The sequence below is a fragment of the Phacochoerus africanus genome, chromosome 3 (genome assembly GCF_016906955.1).
Source record: "Phacochoerus africanus isolate WHEZ1 chromosome 3, ROS_Pafr_v1, whole genome shotgun sequence".
NCBI lineage: Eukaryota > Metazoa > Chordata > Mammalia > Artiodactyla > Suidae > Phacochoerus > Phacochoerus africanus.
Genome location: NC_062546.1, coordinates 12373765 through 12390856, shown reverse-complemented (window position 1 = coordinate 12390856; position 17092 = coordinate 12373765). Strand labels below are relative to the sequence as shown.

The 17092-nt window shown below is 39.3% G+C and overlaps 1 protein-coding gene across 1 annotated transcript in view; it reads left to right on the top strand.

Annotated features, from left to right (window-relative positions):
• Positions 1 to 17092, top strand: part of CSE1L (chromosome segregation 1 like) — a 51734-nt gene that overhangs the window by 10121 nt on the left and 24521 nt on the right. The window contains exons 2-10 of the mRNA XM_047770914.1: positions 852 to 947; positions 3991 to 4133; positions 7075 to 7176; positions 7256 to 7401; positions 7714 to 7804; positions 10585 to 10692; positions 13762 to 13854; positions 15980 to 16147; positions 16258 to 16387. Coding sequence (XP_047626870.1) covers positions 857 to 947; positions 3991 to 4133; positions 7075 to 7176; positions 7256 to 7401; positions 7714 to 7804; positions 10585 to 10692; positions 13762 to 13854; positions 15980 to 16147; positions 16258 to 16387 — 1072 coding nt within the window. The 5' untranslated portion in view covers positions 852 to 856. The remainder of the gene's footprint in view (positions 1 to 851; positions 948 to 3990; positions 4134 to 7074; positions 7177 to 7255; positions 7402 to 7713; positions 7805 to 10584; positions 10693 to 13761; positions 13855 to 15979; positions 16148 to 16257; positions 16388 to 17092) is intronic.

Genomic DNA, 17092 nt, shown 5'->3' with positions numbered 1-17092 from the left:
GCAGCATATGGAAGTTCTCAGGTTGGGTGTCAAACCATAGCTGCAGCTGCCAGCCTATACCATAGCTTATGGCAACACCAGATACTTAACCCATTGAGTGAGGCCAGGATCGAACCTGCCTTCTCATGGATAGTAGTTGGATTTATTACCAGTGAGCCACAGTGGGAACTCCTGACCATTTTTTAATTGGATTTTTTTCTGAGTTGTATGAGTTTTTTATGTATTTTGAATATTAATCTTTTATCGCATGTGATTTGCGAATATTTTCTCCCATTTTGTATGTTACCTTTTCATTTTGTTGATGGTTTCCTTTGCTGTGCAGACACTTGTTAGTTTTAGTCCCACATGTTTATTTTTGCTTTTGTTGCCTTTGCTTTTGGTGTAGAAAGTTGCTTTTTAATTGTAATTACAGCTGTCTTCTGAACCCCAACATTATCTTCCTAGATGGAGATTCTCAGTATGTAGTTTGTTGTCAGTACCTGAGATTGCATGTTTTACACAAAGGAATTTATTCTAGTTTCTTTTATCTCAAAACTCTATGGGATCTTTATATACTACTTCAAATTGTAGTTTTTTATCATGGAGTTTTCAAAAAAAACACCTTGTGTGTTGTTTTTTGAATCCTTAGTATTTTTTTCTTCTTCATCTCAAAATTATCTCACCACTGTTTCAAAAAAGCCGGTCTTGTCTTCTGGAAGCTATCTCAGCTAAGAATAAGGCTTATAGCCCACACCTTAAAAAACAAATAAATGACTTTCAGAGAGGGGAAACCCATAACATAAACTGACTCTCTTATGTAAGTCCCTGTGTCCCCATGTGACCGGTTACCCAAATCTAGTTTTTTGTTTTAGGTTCTATGGCAATGGAGCTCAGCGATGCAAATTTGCAAACACTAACAGAATATTTAAAGAAAACCCTTGATCCTGATCCTACAATCAGACGTCCAGGTAAAGAGAAAAAATATTTTGTGGTCTGTTTATTCTTAAGAGAAACCTTGTACAATTTGCTTGTTTGTAAGTTTTTTTTTAAATGAAAGAAGAAATAGATTTAGATTTACACTTCGATTATTGGGCATGGTTTATTTTTGATCCTCTATCCATAAAGTGTCTGCTTGGCTGCTTATAGTTGCTAAAATACGTGGTATGGGTAGCTTTTCATTTATTTATTTTTTTTTAGTTTGGGGGTTTTTTGAGTAAAATAATTTTCATTTGGTATTTTCTTGGATAAAAAAGACTGGTATGTTTAGAATGCTTTGTTTCTTGATCTTTCTGAAAATCCCTACAACTGCCTGTTCTAGAGATATATAATAATTAGGGCATAGAGGTGAGAGTTAATTGCCTAAAAAGTGATTAAGTGCATGACACTAGGTAATCAGCCACTGACACTGTCTTTAATCCTCATGCTGGGTTTGATTTAATTAATGTATTTTAAGACCTAGGGTTCCTCCCCTCTTCTCTTCTTCTCAGATTTGACCAATTTACATTAGAGACCTAGTACAAGTTTAGCCTTGCAAACTCAGATGCCTCCAGGGGTCAGACTTGAAGGTAAATGAGGGAGGCAGGCTCAGTGGGGACTGGTGATATCCTCTGACCATATGCCTTGGTTAAGGGACAAATATTATTTGGAATCAGCTAATTCTGCAGGATTCAAACCAGTCTTACAAGATCAGATTTTCAGCTTTGCTTGAAAAATAAGAATATTTATATGAAGTGTTCTCATTTTTATTAATATATTAAAATTTTTTTTTGTTTTTTTTTTTCTGTGACTGTACCTGTAGCAAACGGAAATTCCCAGGCCAGGGATCAAATCTGAGCTGCAGCTGCAAGCCTACACCACAGCCATGGCTACACCAGATTCGAGCCACATCTGCTACCTATACATTAACTTGCAACAACTCTAGATCCTTAACCTATTGAATGAGGCCAGGGATCAAACCCCCATCCTCACAGACAATGTTGGGTTCTTAACCTCCTGAGCCACAACAGGAACTCCTGAAATGTTCTCATTTTTTAGTTCAAATTTTTTTTTAAAAAAAGTATGCACCTGCGGCATATCGAAGTTCCCAAGCCAGGGATCAAATCCAAGCTGTAGTGCATTTTAAGGACCTGCCAGCAATTGAACCCACGCCTCTGCAGAGACAGGATGGATCCTTAACCTGTTGGGCCACAGCAGGAGTTCCATGTTCTCATTTTTAACTGATAGCTACCTTCAAAAAATTTTTAAACACCATGCAAACCAAACAAGCTACTTCTTGATATAACCATATAAAGCAGAAATGCTCTTCAGAACTTACTGATTCTCATAAAAGGAACTTTAGAAGCACCTCCTAAAGACCCAAATGAATGTGCACATATGTGTTATATTTATGTTATATATAATAAACAGAATTGTATGCATGTTAATGCATCCATCTCAGTCTGGAAAGACGTTTGTGATTTCTGTGAGGGAGAATTGTGATTTTCCTGTTAGTGCTTAAAGAAGTATTTGTTCTTCCATAAAAAGAAATTAATGGCTCTAATCGTGAACTTTCTCAGAAAGCCTCTTCCAACACACTCTATTAGAAATGTTTAATAATTGCATCTTTGTAAGATGGGGGTGCTGTTTTATGAATTCAAGGAAATGTAGGAATAAATTCATGTTTCTGAGAAGAGTAACAAACATAGCATTTCACAGGGATTGCTGGATATGAAATATTGACCAACCAAATATTGAAACAGCCATAAAATCATACAAATCATAGTGTACCCTCATGAAAAATATTTTGCAGTTCAGCATTCTTCATCTTTCAAGAAATACATGATAGATACAAAGCAGGAAGGATTTGAGGGTGGAAATTAAACTCTGGGACTCAATTCAGAAAGAAAAAAGGTATTAAATCATATTAAGTCATAGAAGATAATAGATGCTAACCACAGACTTTTTCAGTAAATATTGAAACTTTGGAATGAATGTTGCCTTATGAAGCTTAAGATGGGAAAAATTAGAAGTGCTATAAACCTTTGCTGTATGATCTGTAAACCTAGGAGACTTGTTATCCATAAATGTAGTATGAGTTTAAAATATATGAGTAAAATCTTTGTAGAAATTTATTGCTGATAATGGAAATGTTTAGTTCAAGAAGAAAACTAAGGGCTAGTATGATAGAATAAGGACTGGACTAAAACTTTTTCAGTGATGAATTCTTCTAACTGTGTGATCTTCGACAAGTTACTTAACCTCAGTGGCCTTGTCTTTAAAATGAGGATAACACTACCTACCTCTCTGGGTAGTAGTGACAACTTAATATATGTGAGTAAAGTACCTGACTCATATGGTTAATAATAATATATATTAGCATGAATTAACTAATCTGTGACAGTACCATAAAAAAATATTAACTACCATTACTAATAATACTAATAATCCTTCTGGGAGTTCCCATTGTGTCTCAGCAGATTACGAACCTGCCTAGTATCCATGAGGATGTGGGTTTGATCCCTGGCCTCACTGAGTGGTTAAGGATACGGCATTGCCATGAGGTGTTATAGGCCAACAGCTGCAGGTCCCATTCAACCCCTAGCCTGAGAACTTCCCTATGCCACAGGTGTGGCCCTTAAAAATAATAATAATAATAATAATAATAATAATAACCATTCTGGAATAAGACAGGCTGTATGAGTTTTGCCCTAAGGTCACTTAATCTCTCTGAGAAGCAGATTCCCCTTCATGTGGGATAATCATCTGATCAGGCCACTCTTTAGGTTTGTGAGAATCAGGTAAGTTAAAGGATGATAAAATGATCTGAAAACAAGGGTATTACATAAGTTTGATGTATTATTGAATATGGTCCATTTAACAGAAAAGTGAGGCCCAGTGTATCCATGATGTGTTCTCTAAGGAAAAATATTCTAATCTGTTTTTTGATGGTTCAATCAGAGATAGCTCACATATTTATAAAGTCTTAAGATGTGGTTATAATAACAAATCTTCTAATACGGAAATTGTTTACAGCTGAGAAGTTTCTTGAATCTGTAGAAGGAAATCAGAATTATCCACTATTGCTGTTAACATTACTGGAGAAGTCCCAGGATAATGTTATCAAAGTGTGTGCTTCAGTAACATTCAAGAACTATATTAAAAGGAACTGGAGAATTGTAAGTATTTTGCGAATACATAGTTTAACACCCTGCATGTTTGTAAGATTTATGTATGCAGTGTAGTTGATTCAGATGTAGATTAAAGGTAAAATTAAACAGGACCTTCCTCACCAAAATATTAACAAGTCAAATTGAAAAATGTTCAAAAAGTATAAAAATACACACCATGGGAGTTCCCGTCATGGCTCAGTGGTTAATGAATCTGACTAGGAACCATGAGGTTGTGGGTTTGATCCCTGGCTTTGCTCAGTGGGTTAAGGATCCGGCATTGCCGTGAGCTGTGGTGTAGGTTGCAGATGCGGCTCGGATCCCTCATTGCTGTGGCTCTGGCGTAGGCCAGCGGCTACAGCTCCGATTGGACCCCTAGCCTGGGAACTTCCACATGCCGCGGGAATGGCCCAAGAAGTGGCTAAAAAGACCAAAAAAAAAAAAAACACAACATGACCAAGTGAGATTTATCCCACACATGCAAGGCTGGTTTAGCATTCAAAAATATATCAACTAAAAAAAAGATAAATCACATGATCATCAAAATCCAACACCCATTCATGGTTATGGTTTAAAAAAAAAAAACCTCAGTAAATTTAGAATAGAGGGGAATTTTCTCAGCATGATGAAGTGCATGAAAAACCTATAACATTGTGCTTAATGGTGAGAAATCTGAAGCTTTCCAGCTAAGATCAGGTACCAAGCAAGGATGTCCCCTCTAACCACTCCTTTTTAACACCATGTTGGAAGCCCTTGATGATGTAGTAAGAAAAGGACATAGACCAGTAGCAAAGGAAGACAAAACTGTCTCTGTTCACAGATGACATGATTGTGCTGTAGAAAATACAAAAGAATCGACCAAAGTTATACAGGACATTTTCCAGTGTTCCTCTTTCATTTAAATTTATATCAATCAGATCAGCTTTAGAAGTTCCCTTGTGGCTTAGCGGTAGTGACCCTGACTAGTATCCGTGAGGATGCAGGTTCAGTCCTTGACCTCGCTCAGTGGGTTAAAGGATCTGGCATTGCTGTGAGCTGTGGTGTGGGCTGGCAGCTATAGCTGTGATTCGATCCCTAGCCTGGGAACTTCCATATGCCGCAGGTGTGGCCCTAAGAAGCAAAAAAAAAAAAAAAAATAGGTCAACTTCATAACCCAGGTTGCTCGAGAGAGTGGCACTTAGTTTTAACCTCCATTTTGGTTGAAATTTCTATTGTGGATAGGGAAAACTTACATAAAGCTGGAAAACCACATTTGTGCGTGCATGTGTGTAATGTGTGGTGTAAAATGCAAAATAATTTAGATTTGAAGTTTTTGATAAGGGATTTGTCCTATGTCTTGTGGGATATGGACATATTTTCTAGTTATAAGGTGAAAATTAATGATCAGAATAAAATTACACATTGAGAAACAGGTATTTTCGCTACCTTAGCTTATGACAGTGGTTCTAAATTGGGGTGATTTTTGCCTTTCTTGGGTTATTTTGAGTCATTTTGGTTGTCACAGCCTGGAGTGGGGTAGGAGTGAGGGGGTTACTGGCGTGTAGTGGGTAGAAGCCAAGGGTGCTGTTGACCATCCTGCCAGGCACAAGAAAGATCTGACCAGCATGTCCGTGATGTCCAGTAAAGATGGGGAAAAGAAGGTGAAGATAAAGAAAAAGACAGGGAGTTCTTGTTGTGGTTCAACTGGTTAAGAGTCCCGACATAGTGTCCTTGAGGGTGCAGGTCCCATCGCTGGCCTCACTCGGTGGATTAAGGATCTGGCACTGCTGTGGCTGTGGCATAGGCCAGCAGCCGCAGCTCACATTCAACCCCTCGCCCAGGAACTTCCATGTGCCACAGGTGCGGCCCAAGAAAGAGAGAGAGAGAGATGTTTTTAGTCATAGCAATAATGATATTTAGAAAATATTAAAGTTGACTCAAATGTCGAGTTTTTCGAAATAATCAACTTTATTTATTTATTTTTTTGTCTTTTTGCTATTTCTTGGGCCGCTCCCGCGGCATATGGAGGTTCCCAGGCTAGGAGTCGAATCGGAGCTGTAGCCACCGGCCTATGCCAGAGCCACAGCAACGCAGGATCCGAGCCACGTCTGCAACCTACACCACAGCTCACGGCAACGCCGGATCGTTAACCCACTGAGCAAGGGCAGGGACCGAACCCGCAACCTCATGGTTCCTAGTCAGATTCATTAACCACTGCGCCACGATGGGAACTCCCCAAAATAATCAACTTTAAATCTGCTTAAATATTTAGAATCTTTTTCCGTTGTTTTATTAAAGATTTTTAAAATAGTACTTTTTTAAGCTTGAATAATATAGTTAAATGAAGAAATGACTTGGTGAATTATAGAATGTTTAAAAATCCATCCATCCACTTGTAGACATCCTAGCCCTCTCCCTCCGTCTTGGTTTGTAAAACTAGTGGGAGGCTTCCAGCATCTCTTTGGGTGAGGTAGTCCTGGATGCATCATTCAAACTGGTAATGGTCCAGGAGTTTTCACTGAAAAGACCTTTGACTTGGAGTTCCCAAGTCAAAGGACGCAGCAGAAATGAATCCGACGAGTATTCATGAGGATGCGGGTTTGATCCCTGGCCTTACTCAGTGGGTTAAGAATCCTGTGTTGCTGTGAGCTGTGGTGTAGGTTGCAGACTCGGCTGGGATCTGGTGTTGCTGTGAATGTGGTGTAGGCCAGCAGCTACAGCTCCAGTTCAACCCCCAGCCTATGAACCTCCATATGCCACGGGGGCGGCCCTAAAAAGACAAATATATATAAGTGAAAAAATGCATATATAAAGGAATCTTTGACCCATTCGTATAGAAGGAAGGCTGTACCTTCCTCTGTGTTTTTCTTAAGAAACCAGGAAATGAGAAATGGTTCTGTTTTATCTTCAAACCCACAGTGATAGATAAGGTGGATTTTATGTGGCTTGCTCATTAATGTTTTGATTTTAGGTTGAAGATGAACCGAACAAAATTTGTGAAGCTGACCGAGTGGCCATTAAAGCCAACATCGTGCACTTGATGCTTAGCAGCCCGGAGCAAATTCAGAAGCAGGTAATGTGAGGTCCTGCTTGTTAAGTAAGTGGGTTTGTTTGTAGAGCTTTCATCTAATTAGTGTCTTTCCTTCCCCTAGTTAAGTGATGCCATTAGCATTATTGGCAGAGAAGATTTCCCTCAGAAATGGCCTGACTTGTTGACAGAAATGGTGAATCGCTTTCAGAGTGGAGATTTCCATGTTATTAATGGAGTCCTCCGTACAGCACACTCTTTGTTTAAAAGGTATTGATGTATAAATTCATATTTTTAAAATACTTTTTCCAAATATTTTTGCTTGTGTATATCTCTGTGACTATTGTCATTCTTTTATGATAATCCTTGAATAAGATTGTCAGTTCATTTTTGTGTTTCTTAAGGAGGATGTTTATTTCATATTTCTGTATTACCTGTGAAATATCTGGTCTTGATAAACTGTGCTTGAATTGCTTTTTTGTTTCACAAAACTATCTAGTCATAGACTTTAATCTATCCTTTAAGACCTAAAGTCAGTTAACAAAAACTTGTAAATTTACCTATTTTACCTTAATTTTCTAGATACCGCCATGAATTTAAGTCAAACGAGTTATGGACTGAAATTAAACTTGTTTTGGATGCCTTTGCTTTGCCTTTGACTAATCTGTTTAAGGTGTGTAATAACAACTTAGTGGTATTTTTAAATTACTTGATATTTTTAATTGCTTTAGTATTTGTACGAATTTTGTTTAAGAGATTGCCTTGAAAGCTTATTTGATAGGTAATGGTTTAGAGCGGCATTTTTTTTTTGCCTTTTTGCCTTTTTGCCTTTTCTAGGGCCACTCCTGCAGCATATGGAGGTTCCCAGGCTAGGGGTTGAATCGGAGCTGTATCCGCCAGCCTACGCCAGAGCCACAGCAACGTAGGATCCACGCCACGTCTGCGACCTACACCACAGCTCATGGCAACACCGGATCCTTAACTCACTGAGCGAGGCCAGGGATCGAACCCGAAACCTCATGGTTCCTAGTCAGATTGGTTAACCACTGAGCCACGATGGGAACTCCGAGAGCGGCATTTCTTTTGAAAAATTTCAGTTCTCCCCCGAAATAGAGAAGATGATAAGATGAATTCCCATCTAGTAAGTACAGAAGTTTAACAGTTACCAGTGTTTTGTTTGTTTTTAATTTGTTCTCTCCCTTTAATTTTGTAGGACTATTTATTTATTTATGCCTTTTAGGGCCAAACCTGTGGCATTTGGAGGTTCCCAGGCTAGGGGTCTTATTGGAGCTACAGCTGCTGGCCAACGCCACAGTTATAGCCACACCAGAGCCTTAACCCACTGAGTGAGGCCAGGGATTGAACCCGCAACCTCATGGTTCCCAGTCGAATTTGTTTCCACTGCTCCAAGATGGGAATTCCTGTAGCACTATTTGAAAGCAAATCCCAGATATATTATTTCATTTAAATATGAGTGTGTGTCTTTGAAGGAATAGATCCATGTTTTGATTTGACTGTTTACAGAATTTAGTTTATGTATTTGTACATAGACTACTTAAAGATTGAACAAGAAGGTCTTCTCTTGTGGTGCAGTGGGTTGAGGATCTGGCATTGTCACTACAGTGACTCGGCTTGCTGCTATGCATGGGTTCGATCCTTGGCTTGGGAACTTCCACGTGCCATGGGCGAGGCCAAAAAAAAGGATCGAAAAAAAGTATTAATAACCTTTTTTTTTCCAGATGAGGAAAGAGGAGGGTTCAGTGTCAGACAGCTAATCAAAAGGAGAGCCAGGCTTCAAATCTAGTTTTGCTAATTTGAGAAAAGCCACTTATTTCCTATTTTCAAAAAGGAAAGTTGTATTATGATCAGAACTTTTTAAAAGTGTGTGCACAGAATTTTTCATGGTTAGGGTATTTTATTGATAATAGCTTTTTTTTCCTCTTTTTTTTTTTTTTTTTTTTTCCCCCGTGCTTTTTAGGACCACATCTACAGCATATGGAAGTTGCAGGCTAGGTGTCTAATGGAGCTACAGTTGCTGGCGTACACCACGGCCACAGCCACGTCTTTAGCGTATGCCATAGCTCATGGCAACACCAGATCCTTAACCCACTGAGCAGGGCCAAGGATAGAACCCACATCCTAATGGATACTAGTTGGGTTTGTTACTGCTGAGCCACAACAGGAATTCCAGTATTTGTTTTTTTTTTAACAATTTTTATTTTTCCCATTATACTTGGTTAGTATGTTAAAAAAAAAAAAATTGGACAAAATGTGATCAAATTTTTTCACCTATCGGATTGGCAAAGATTTTTGTTTCTTTTTAATTATATTACAACTTTTAGCCAGGGGCAGGGAGGGACGGGGGTAGGGGTGAGAGTTTTAGCCAGAGTGCAGTGAAATGAACACTCTGGTATCCTGTTCATTGGGTTAGAAATGGTACTAGCTTTTCAGAGTTTTGGCATTTCACTAAGAAAATCATAATATTCGTATTTCCTAACTCCAAGATAAAATTAGCAACACTTGTTGAGTGTCTTACAGAGGCCATTTGATGTATTCTCTCCTTTGATTTTCAGATTCTATGAGATAGGCATTATTCTTACATTACAGATTAGGAGATGGGGCCTCAGGAAAATAACTTACTCAGAGTCATGCTCCTTAGGAGTAACAAGTCTGGGTTGTGTCCATGTCTGTCTGGCTTCCCAAACCTATGCTCATAGCATACTGTTCTGCATTGGTAATACAATTCTAGAATCTCAAACTTGGAAAACTAGGAAGCGTTCCCATTGTGGCTCAGGGTTAAGGAATCCAACAAGGAGCCATGACTGGATCCTTGGCCTCGCTCAGTGGTTAAGGATCCAGCATTGCTGTGAGCTGTGGTGTAGGTCGCAGAAGCGACTTGGATCTGGCATTGCTGTGGCTGTGGTGTAGGCTGGCAGCTCCGATTCTAACCCTAGCCTGGGAACCTCCATATGCCACGAGTGTGGCCCTCAAAAGGAAAAAAAAAAAAAAAGAGAGAAAGGGGGACTGAAACCAGGCAGAACCCTGCAGGGGGCCTTCCCAAGTGTACTTGGCCCCGCTGTGTCCCAATTTGTCTAACTTGGAAAACTGGAAGTGTGCACACAGTTTTGTAGAAAGGCCTGTTTGTTGCAGTAGAATAATAAATAATTGGAAACAACCTAGGCAGGGAATTAATTGATGAGTGCTACTGAAGATAGTTTTATGTTATACACACACACACATACACACACACAAGGGAGTAGAAAGATCTAGTCCAAAATATTACAGACAATTTTAAAATATGTAACATATTTTTCAAAAATCTTAAAATACCTGTATACTGCAATTTAAAGATGAAACTTTGGAGAAGATATGTAAGTAATTTCAGCCTACTGCAAGGCTTTTTCACTAAGGTTTACGATAAACTAAAACCGTCTTACCACATTCCTTTCCAAGGCTACTATTGAACTCTGCAGCACCCATGCAAATGATGCCTCTGCCCTGAGGATTCTTTTTTCTTCCCTGATTCTGATCTCAAAACTGTTTTACAGTTTAAACTTTCAGGTAAGTTACATTTCATTTTTTGCTTTTGATTCTTAGTTCTTTGATGTCAAATATATTTTCACTTGATATAGACCTCTTTGCTAGCATTGTTTTTTTGTTTTTTTTTTTTTAATTTTCCGGAAAGAATAGATGTTGTGGTTTTTGTTTGTTTCAATTTTTCTTCTAACTCCTCCATTCTTTTTTTTGTTTGTTTGTTTTTTGTCTTTTTGCTATTTCTTTGGGCCGCTCCCACAGCATATGGAGGTTCCCAGGCTAGGAGTCGAATCGGAGCTGTAGCCATCGGCCTACACCAGAGCCACAGCAATGCGGGATCCGAGCCGAGTCTGCAACCTACACCACAGCTCACGGCAATGCTGGATCGTTAACCCACTGAGCAAGGGCAGGGATCGAACCCGCAACCTCATGGTTCCTAGTCGGATTCGCTAACCGCTGCGCCACGACGGGAACTCCCTTTTTTTGTTTTTTAAGAATTGCACCCTCGGCATGTGGAAGTTCCTGGGCTAGGGCTCCAATTGGACTGGTAGCTGCCAGCCTACACCACAGCCACAGCACCGCCACATCCTAGCCATGTCTGACCTCTGCCATAGCTCACAACCCGGATGCTTAACACACTGAGTGGGGCCTGGGATCAAACCTGTGTCCTCATGGATACTAGACAGGTTCATTACTGCTGAGCCACAACAGGGACTCCCCTCACTCTCCCATTCTTCATCTACAAATTGTATTTTGCTTTTTTACGGGGAGCAGGGGTCCGCCTGTGGCATTCAGGTCAGGGATCAAACCCACACCTCAGCAATATCCAGAGCCACAACAGTGACAGTGCTGGATCCTTAACATGCTGAGCCACGAGGCAACTCCAGATTATGTTCTACTTTATTGTAGTTCTTAGAGATGCCAGTGGGTGGATGTTTCATAGAGAAAAGTAACATTCTCTTCTGGGGCGGGGCGGGTGCTGGGGAGTCTTCCAGTAATTTATTTATTTATTTTTAATAATACCTATGTTATTAAAAATTAAGATTTATTTTCCCATTTTTAAATAACATACATATGTCTGTGTTTGTATGTGTGTATAAATGACCCTAACCTTGAAATAGATGGTTCCTTAGAAATCCAACAAATATCCAGACCCCAACCCAGCCTCCAACGCTTTTTTTTTAATGATTTTTATTTTTTCCATCATAGCTAGTTCATAGTGTTCTGTCAATTTTCTACTGTACAGCAAGGTGACCCAGTCACACATACATATACACATGATTTTTCTCACATGATCATACTCCATCATGTGACTAGATATAGTTCCCAGTACTCTACAGCAGGATCTCATTGCTTATCCATTCCAAAGGCAGTAGTTTGCATCTCTTAACCCCACATTCACAATCCATCCCACTCCCTCCCCCTCCCCCTTGGCAACCACAAGTGTGTTTTCCAAGTCCATGATTTTCTTTTCTGTGGCAAGGTTCTTTTGTGCTGTATATTAGATTCCAGATTATAAGTGATATATAGTATTTGTCTTTCTCTTTCTGACTGACTTCTCTTAGTATGAGAATCTCTAGTTCCATCCATGTTGCTGCAAATGGCATTATTTTCTTCCTTTTTATGACTGAGTAGTATTTGAAAAGTAGCATTCTCTTAGTCTAGTCAGTTAGGGGAACCCCACGTCCTAAATCACTTTGGGAAGTCACCCTGTCTTGTATTTTATCAAAGACATTGAGATCACATTCTTAGGCTTTCCTCTTTTGTTTGTTTAAGTGGATATTAATACTGGGAGAACCATGTTTTGATTAGAGGCTTCTGGCTAGTCTATATAGAAGGGCTTTTAATGGAAGCATATCTGGGAGACAAAAGGCTGAAGAAACACTTTGGAAAGGTATAAGAACCAGTAGCATTTCAGAGACAGTCATGGTCTTAGAGCATAAAATGCCAGGTCACTGTTGCTACTGAGGTAGTGGCAATCGTTCTTTCTGCCCTCGAGTCTTTACTTTTAAATTTCAGGGCTGCAGGAATGAGAAGGAAGTCTTACTGGTAGAGATTCCTTTTTTTTTTTTTCTTTGTCTTTTTGCCTTTTCTAGGGCTGCTCCTGTGGCATATGGAGGTTCCAATCAGAGCTGCAGCCACTGGCCTACACCACAGCCACAGCAACTTGGGATCTGAGCCACATCTGTGACCTACACCACAGCTTACAGCAATGCCGAATCCTTAACCCACTGAGCAAGGCCAGGGACCGAACCCGCAACCTCGTGGTTCCTAGTGGGATTCGTTAACCACTGAGCTACGATGGGAACTCCTAGAAATTCCTATACTGAGGTGCCAGAGGAAGGATCCAGCTCTTTCATTGTTCATAGTCAGAACCTCATACCTGGAGTTAATTCTCCCACATGGCTACACGCATGGTGCTAGGGAGAGCATTCCCCTGAAGGACTAGGTGGAATGAACAGAGCATTAACAGCCCCAAACCGTGACCTTCACCAGTGCTCAGCTGGATAGCAGTTGGAGAAATTCTTACTTAAACACTTTTTTTTGACACCTTCTTTTGAATTCTGCTTCCTATAAGTCAGGTTGAATGAGGCGCTTAATAACCTGTTAGGGAAACTGACTGGGAAGGAGGCATAATCTTTAACCCTCGGGGGCTTATCCTCATTAAGAGGGCAGTACTGTGCCACAGGAAGTCAGTGACTGTAAGCCAGTAAGCCCGCTCCCTGCTCGCCTTACAGTAAGTGCACTAGTTCAGAGAGGAAGAGGAATGTATTGGTAAGCACTGAGTTTTGTGAGGAAACTTCAGTCTTAGCTGAACCTCGAAGGAATAAGTAGGTTAAGATTGGGACAGGAAATAGAGGTGGTATTGTTTAAGGTGGAGAGTTTACAGAAACAGCACTAGAGTGGTTTTTGCAGCTGTCAGACAGAGCTGGAATAGAGAATTCTTGTCAAAATAGGTAATGGTTGGCTCAGCTGAGAATCGAGGACTTGAGTCTATAAGCATCTGGAAAACATTTGGTATGGTGGGGAAAACCTATTAAAGTAGAATACATAATTATTTTAACCAAAAGTCTCAAGTGTGCATTTATTCTTTAGGATCTCCCTGAATTTTTTGAAGATAATATGGAAACTTGGATGAATAATTTTCATACTCTCTTGACATTAGATAATAAGCTTCTACAAACTGACGTAAGTATTTAAAATATTTCCAAAGTAGCCTTTTTTAAAAACTTAATTATTTGAAATATAATGTTTAATGTCAGTTATATCTGTTTTTTAAAAGAATGTTAAAAAAATTATCTGAGTACCCTCTGAGAACATTGGAGGGAGGATAGTTAATTAGACTTTAAAAAATGGAAGTGATTTGGAGTTCCTGTTGTGGCTCAGTGGTTAACTAATCCAACTAGGAACCATGAGGTTGTGGGTTCGGTCCCTGGCCTTGCTCAGTGGGTTAACGATCCAGCGTTGCTGTGAGCTGTGGTGTGGGTTGCACATGCGGCTCGGATCCTGCGTTGCTGTGACTGTGGTGTAGTCAGCGGCCACAGCTTTGATTAGACCCCTAGCCTGGGAACCTCCATATGCCACAGGAAGCGGCCCTAGAAAAGGCAAAAAGACAAAAAGAAAAAAAAAAGGAAGTGATTTGAGAGCATTTAACCTTCTGATTCCTTAAAAATTATTTACTCTTGCATTGTTAATTAATTTCTGAGACTGCAAGTAATATTTGATTATGCTGGATTTCTTCACGTTTGGTTGTTTGTAGTATGAAGAATTACTCTTCTTGTAGATCTGACTTAAGTCACCATTTATATATACGTTATTTGTCATTGAAGATCCTAAGAAAATTTAAACCTCTGTCGTAATAGTCTCTTTTGAAGAAGTTATCTACAGTAACTCTAGGAAAGAGGGGAGGTGATATAAGTTGGTAGTGTGTTAAAGTTTTCTGATCTGGGTTTTGTAATATTACTTTTCAACATAAAGCGCTTATTCTTTGTTACTCATTTGCTTATTTATTAGTATATTTAGGTTTTACCTCTTAAGAAACAAAAATGTGAAAAGTAAAACATTAAGAATACTTCAACATCAGATAAAGATGAGAACTGGTGATTCAAGTCTCTTGGGGGAGTGGAGTGCGGAGGGAGAATCATTACTGTGGCTGTACAGCAAATCAAGCAACCAAAACAGATAGGGCTCCCATAAAATAATGCTTTCAGTCCACTAGGAAAAAGCCACTTCCTCAGAAAACAAAGCTTGTATTTACACTGAAGTCTAAAGGAAGTGGGGTTTTTTTTGTTTGTTTGTTTGTTTTTTGGTGAAACCTGAGGCATGTGGAAGTTCCCAGGCTAGGGATAGAAGCCTATACCACAGCTACGACCCGAGCCGCTGCAGTGGCAACACCAGACCCTTAAACCGCTGCGGCCACAGGAGAACTCACATGGGATTCTTATGGGAGCTGTTTGCTCGTCTGACCCAGTCCGTGTTGCCCTGTGTCTTCTTACTGTGTAACATTCCTTTTTTGTGCCCTGAGGACTTGTTAAGAGAGTTCTTTTTCTCTCTTCTCAATTTGGGTTCTCCAGCACATCATATAGCTCAAAAGGTATTTGTGGATTGCTGCCGTACGTAGTGAGGATAATTATGGCAGTCACTGCCGTGGTCTCCTGTGCTGGCAGACTTTTCCTACAAAGGTCCAGGTAGTAAATATTTTTGGCTTTGTGGACTATATGCTCTGCAGTCGTAGTTGAGAGCGGCCACAGGCAGTACTATAAATTGTGTAAAAGAAAACAAGGAATGAACATGGCTAGATTTTAATAAAACTTTTCTTCAAAATTAGGCAGCAGGTTAGCCTCTGCTTTTACTTTGTTGTTTAACATTTTATAACCGAAATATGTTTGTGACAATGTTATACAGCATTACCTTATGGAGGACACATTTCAGTATATTTGAAATGAGAACCTTCTGGGAGATAGTAAGACTACTAGCCATGTTTAAAGGAAAGTGTGATGTTTGTTAGCTTTATCACTCAGGTTTCTGTTGGAATATATTATTTTCAAATTAATATATAAATATTTTATCATTCAGCAACAGGAAGAAAAAGCCTTATTTAATTTACTTTTGAGAACTGCTCCCAGTGATTAATAAATAAGAAGCATTTAATCTTTTATTTATTTGAAAGACCAGGTGAATAAATTGACAGAGGCATAGGTGTAGTTTATAGATAGCACTTCGCTTTGGATTTAATTCAGGAATTAACAGCTACTGTGTGTTTATGGTAGTGTTGAAATTGTATGTTTGAGTTTTCCATCTTCTCTTTTGTGAGGATGAAGAAGAAGCAGGCTTATTGGAACTCTTAAAATCCCAGATTTGTGATAATGCTGCACTCTATGCACAAAAATATGATGAAGAGTTTCAACGGTACCTGCCTCGTTTTGTCACAGCCATCTGGAATTTACTAGTTACAACAGGTCAAGAGGTTAAATATGACTTGGTAAGGTGATGGTGGAGACAGATAATTAAGACTTTCCGTCTTCCCTCCCCCATGAAGTAAATGGTTCACTTTGCTCTGAAAAATATGCTTATTTTTGTGTTTTATTCCAGTTGGTAAGTAATGCAATTCAGTTTCTGGCTTCGGTTTGTGAGAGACCTCACTATAAGAATCTATTTGAGGACCAGAACACGCTGACAAGTATCTGTGAAAAGGTTATTGTGCCTAACATGGAATTTAGAGGTAATTGTGGCTAAGTGTAAAGCTTTTTAAAATGAGATTAATTAAAAGCTCAATTTTTTTAAAGGTATGTTAGTATAAGTTTAATAATTTAAAATTTAAGAAATGTTCCCCCTGTTGCTTTTAGTAACACATTCAGTCTAAGTTTTGTTTAATTTGGTATTTTAACAACATGAAAGCTGCATTTAACAAGATAAAAGCTGCGTTTAAGAAGATAAAAGCTGCATCCTGTGGCATGTGGAGGGTCCCAGGCTAGTGGTCAAATCAGAGCTACAGTTGCAGGCCTACACCACAGCTCATGGCAACACTGGATCCCCAACCCACTAAGTGAGGCCAGGGATAGAACCTGAATCCTCCTCATGGATATTAGTCAGATTCGTTTTTGCTGCATCACAACGGGAACTCCTGGCAAAAGCTCTTTTTGAGCAGTTGCCTTGAGGCTACAAGTAATTGATGATAACTTTTATATACAGAGTTGAAGCCCACTTAGTTTGTGCTTTAGGTTAAGACAGATCTGTATTTGTCTACAAAATGTCTTTCTTACAGTTGGGAAGAGCAATTAGTAAATGTGGAAAGGAATTCTGTTCTCTATCAGCAGTCATTAGATCATTCAGTCTGAAACAAAATGAGGAAATAAAAAGATAATGTGGGAGTTCCTGTCGTGGCTTTGCGGAAACAAATCTAACTAGTATCCATGAGGATGCAGGT